The 3616-nt window shown below is 42.6% G+C and overlaps 1 protein-coding gene across 2 annotated transcripts in view; it reads right to left on the bottom strand.

Annotated features, from left to right (window-relative positions):
• Nucleotides 1–3616, bottom strand: part of LOC118328007 (WD repeat domain phosphoinositide-interacting protein 1-like) — a 7761-nt gene that overhangs the window by 2136 nt on the left and 2009 nt on the right. For both annotated transcript variants that reach the window (XM_035661600.1, XM_035661592.1), the window contains exons 3-11: nt 2939–3108; nt 2738–2834; nt 2413–2510; nt 2176–2268; nt 2020–2090; nt 1413–1520; nt 1060–1224; nt 851–958; nt 206–345 (exon numbers count right to left, since the gene is read on the bottom strand). In XM_035661600.1, coding sequence (XP_035517493.1) covers nt 206–345; nt 851–958; nt 1060–1224; nt 1413–1520; nt 2020–2090; nt 2176–2268; nt 2413–2510; nt 2738–2834; nt 2939–3037 — 979 coding nt within the window. In that variant the 5' untranslated portion in view covers nt 3038–3108. The remainder of the gene's footprint in view (nt 1–205; nt 346–850; nt 959–1059; nt 1225–1412; nt 1521–2019; nt 2091–2175; nt 2269–2412; nt 2511–2737; nt 2835–2938; nt 3109–3616) is intronic.

The following is a 3616-nucleotide window of genomic DNA, read 5'->3' as shown; positions in this document are numbered from 1 at the left end:
TTGAACTTCACTGTGCAGAATGTGGTGAAACCATTTCACTTTCAAAAAATGACTTGCACTTTTGTTTCGGATTTAAGTTTTATGTATTTCTGATATTATTTGCATATGAAGTGTTTTAACTTAAAGAGCTCCTTGTTTAAAACAACAGAGGCCAGTGTTGAATCTTAGAACGCTTTCTATCAGTTGCTGATTAGGAATACTGTACCCATGAGGGTGGTGGAAGAGGGTGGGGTTGAAGAGAGAGCCACAGTAGCAGCGTATGATTGGCTGGCTGGTTGGGGAGAGACATCCTCTGGTTTGTCCTCTTCACTCTGTTCCACCTGCTCCTCGCTGGAGTCAAACAGCCTGCACAAACAGAGCAGACAAAGACTCAACAACAACGTAACACCCAGCTCACTGTGACAAAACAAGCATGAACCAATATTACATCTTAAATCAGCAATCTGCAAGATTTTGATGTAAAAACGCACCAGCTGGTGCCACATAGTGATTTCTAATGAGAAAAGTGTAAAATATTAAGACTTAAAGTCTTATGATTCAAACCCAACCCTCAGTGAAACTGTGAAACATTGTATTTCTAGTGAAATACTTTTACTTTCAGTATTTTATATAACATTTAGCAAACACATCTGTGCTCTTTACCTTTCATTTCCATCTGTTACAGATTAATTAACAGGTTAACAATGATTTTTTACCAATATTCCTTACAAATTCTCAAATTTCTTTCCAGCTCACTGCAAATGTTTTGAAACTCCAACCTAGTTGATTAGGGGTCATCTAACAAACATACTGTACTCTTTAAGTTATGGCATATTGTTTACATGCAAACATTTATGCATGATGCACACACCTGTGTTTTTGGACCAAGACACACTCCCCTCCATCCTGTGGATCCACATTATAGATGTAGAGATTCCCATCTGAGGATGCCACCAGCAGGCGAGGGAGCTTCTGAATTCTGACAAACAAAACACACAGGATTTGAATAAACCTACACATAAGTACACCTCTCCATAAACACACACCCCTCTCTTGTCTCTCTCCCTCGTGCTGCCTTACGTAGCCAGGGCGCAGATGTTCTTCAGGCCAAACATGTTGAGTCGTACTGTGGCGAAGGCTCTGTCCTGATGCATCATGTCGGACACCTGGGTGGGCAAGTAGGTGCTGGCTGCTGTGAACATTTTGCCCACATATGCTGACCAAGTAGGAGACTCCTCCTCTTGACTGGTAGGAAACAAGATGGTTAAAGGTCCAAAGATGAAGCTTATTAGTACTGCAGACATTTGGACTTTTTCTGTAAAGCTGAATTTAACATAGTCAGCCACTTGTGAGTTAATAGGCACACTACTGAATTGTTTTACATCATAAATACAGCAGAGGGTGCTGGTCTTTTTTTAAAAAAAATTTTTTACCTGGGGCTGTGCTGCTCCAGTTTAAAGATATGGACTGTCTCAGTGTTGCTGGAGGCACACAGGAACTGGCCGTCCGCGCTGAAGGACAATGAACTGATGCTAACATATCTGACACACGCACACACACACAGAGAAAAAGACAAAACAGTGAACATTATGTGTACATTTGTACTGAAAACAAAAAAGGCATGTTTTAGAAAGCCCAAACGTAGATTTTTGTTGTTCTTTCTTGATTAGAGCGTGGCACTGTGAATGCCAAAAAGTTGTGTGTAAAAAAAGCCTCTCCAGTGTTTCTGAGTCTAATGTTTCTACTATCCAGCTGCTCACATTGCTGTCTTAAACACACATGCTCGGTCATTGACACTGGAAGCTGCACAGTGCATCCACAACCAACTACCATTGGCTACTGAGCAGCAAGTGTCTTACTCACCTAAACACTAACTGTTGAGTAACAGAAGGGTCATTTGAACTGCTCACCTTCCTGTCACGAGCTCTTTGTTTAATCTCTGGCGTACAACGACCATGATGAATCATCTTCTCCACTGTCTATCCACAGTTTGCTTGTTAATACTTTGTAATAGAACTACAGGAAAATGTGAGCGCTAACCTCTTCATCCCTCGGCGGAATTCAAACAGTTTCTGTCCTTCGGGAACGCTGAAGACTCTAATAACGGTGCCCTGTAGAGGTGAACGTGGTTAGACAAGAGGCTGGTGGATGATGAAACAGAAGGAGGGATAAAAAAAAAAGATATCAAGTCCTCACCTTCTCTGAAGCGCTGGCCAGTTTGGTGCCAGAGGCATTGAAGGTGAGGGCTGCCAGGGGACTGTCATGGGCTTGGATCAACGTCAGAGTGCTCTAAAGGGGCAAACAAAACAAGTGCTTTCTAATGACCTCAGCACCAACACTGGGCTGCTTGTCCCCATTGGGGTTTCTAAGAGACGTAACAACAGCGACAATATTTCCTATGTTGCTATGTTTAGAGTTTTAATGCAGCCTCACCAGATTGTTGGCATCGTAGACGGTGATCTCTCCGATTGTGGTGCTGCCTGGGTATGCCAGGTAGGAATTACTGTGGTTGACAGAGAGAGCGCAAAGACCTACGAAGGAGCACAGAGGATAATTTAGTTGCCAATTTAAATGATATATAAAATACACTATTTGCAATGCAATATTTTGCAAATGCATGAGTACTTTTGCACTTTGAGCATCCACTTCTATCCAAGACTACACTGGTACTGTGCACCCTGGCAAGTAACTTTAAAGCAACACTGTACGTTCTGAAAGAATAAGTAATAGAGGGGTCTGTATAACAGTTTGAGTGTACCTGAGGGGTTGGTGGGTGTGTTGAGCAGGGTCTTGAGTAGTTTCATGTCTTTGATGTTGTGGATGTAGATCGACTCCTCCAGGCACACCACCAGCCGCTGAGGTAACAGTATACGGTTTCAGTGACAGTATTTGATAGCACAAACCAGAAGCGGTAACTTTAGGGATAACAGGTATGGAAAGATGTTTTTCCTGTTCTTACCTGTCTGTTGAGCCTAACAGAGAGGATGTTGTTGGAGTAGCTGTAGTTACAAATCTCTGTGCCTTTCTTGAAGTGGTAGACGTTCATTCGCCGTGGCATGGACAGACTGACCACCACCACCAGACTGCTGGAGAACAGCCGCTCCACTATATACACGTCTGGACACTCCACTGGGAAGGACAGGAGATTGGATACAGATTACATGCTTTTATTAGGCAATAGAGGCGTCACTGTAAGCTCATACCACCACTGCATGAACAGAATATTCATAAAGGCAAATACAGTCTCTTCTATTGTCAATTCCTATACAATTTCCTGTATGTAAATTACAATTTACAATGGCCTTACAGCTATCAGAGAGATTGTCAGCACCCAGATAAAGAGAACATTATTGAGCTCAAACTTCCTCAAACTGACTGAACTTTCTCTTTCGTTGTTGCTATTGAGGCTTAGAAAATCGAGCGTTCATGTGTTTACGCACTGTTTACCACAGAGTAAACGTGGCCTGTCAGAGCTGTTGTATGACCAAGGTGAACCTGACCACAGCTCAAATAATACTGACTGCTATCACTCTGCACTCTTTATGTCATCTAAGGGAGGGGATGCTGGTGTGTCACAGTGTACTTACTGCAAGCATGACTGCATTTTTATAAATGTGGCCGTGTGTGTGTGTGTGTG

The sequence above is a fragment of the Morone saxatilis genome, unplaced genomic scaffold, assembly GCF_004916995.1.
Source record: "Morone saxatilis isolate NCDOM2014 unplaced genomic scaffold, NCSU_SB_2.0 Contig1, whole genome shotgun sequence".
NCBI lineage: Eukaryota > Metazoa > Chordata > Actinopteri > Moronidae > Morone > Morone saxatilis.
The sequence above is the reverse complement of the archived record's forward strand: the minus strand, read 5'-3'. Positions and strand labels throughout refer to the sequence as shown.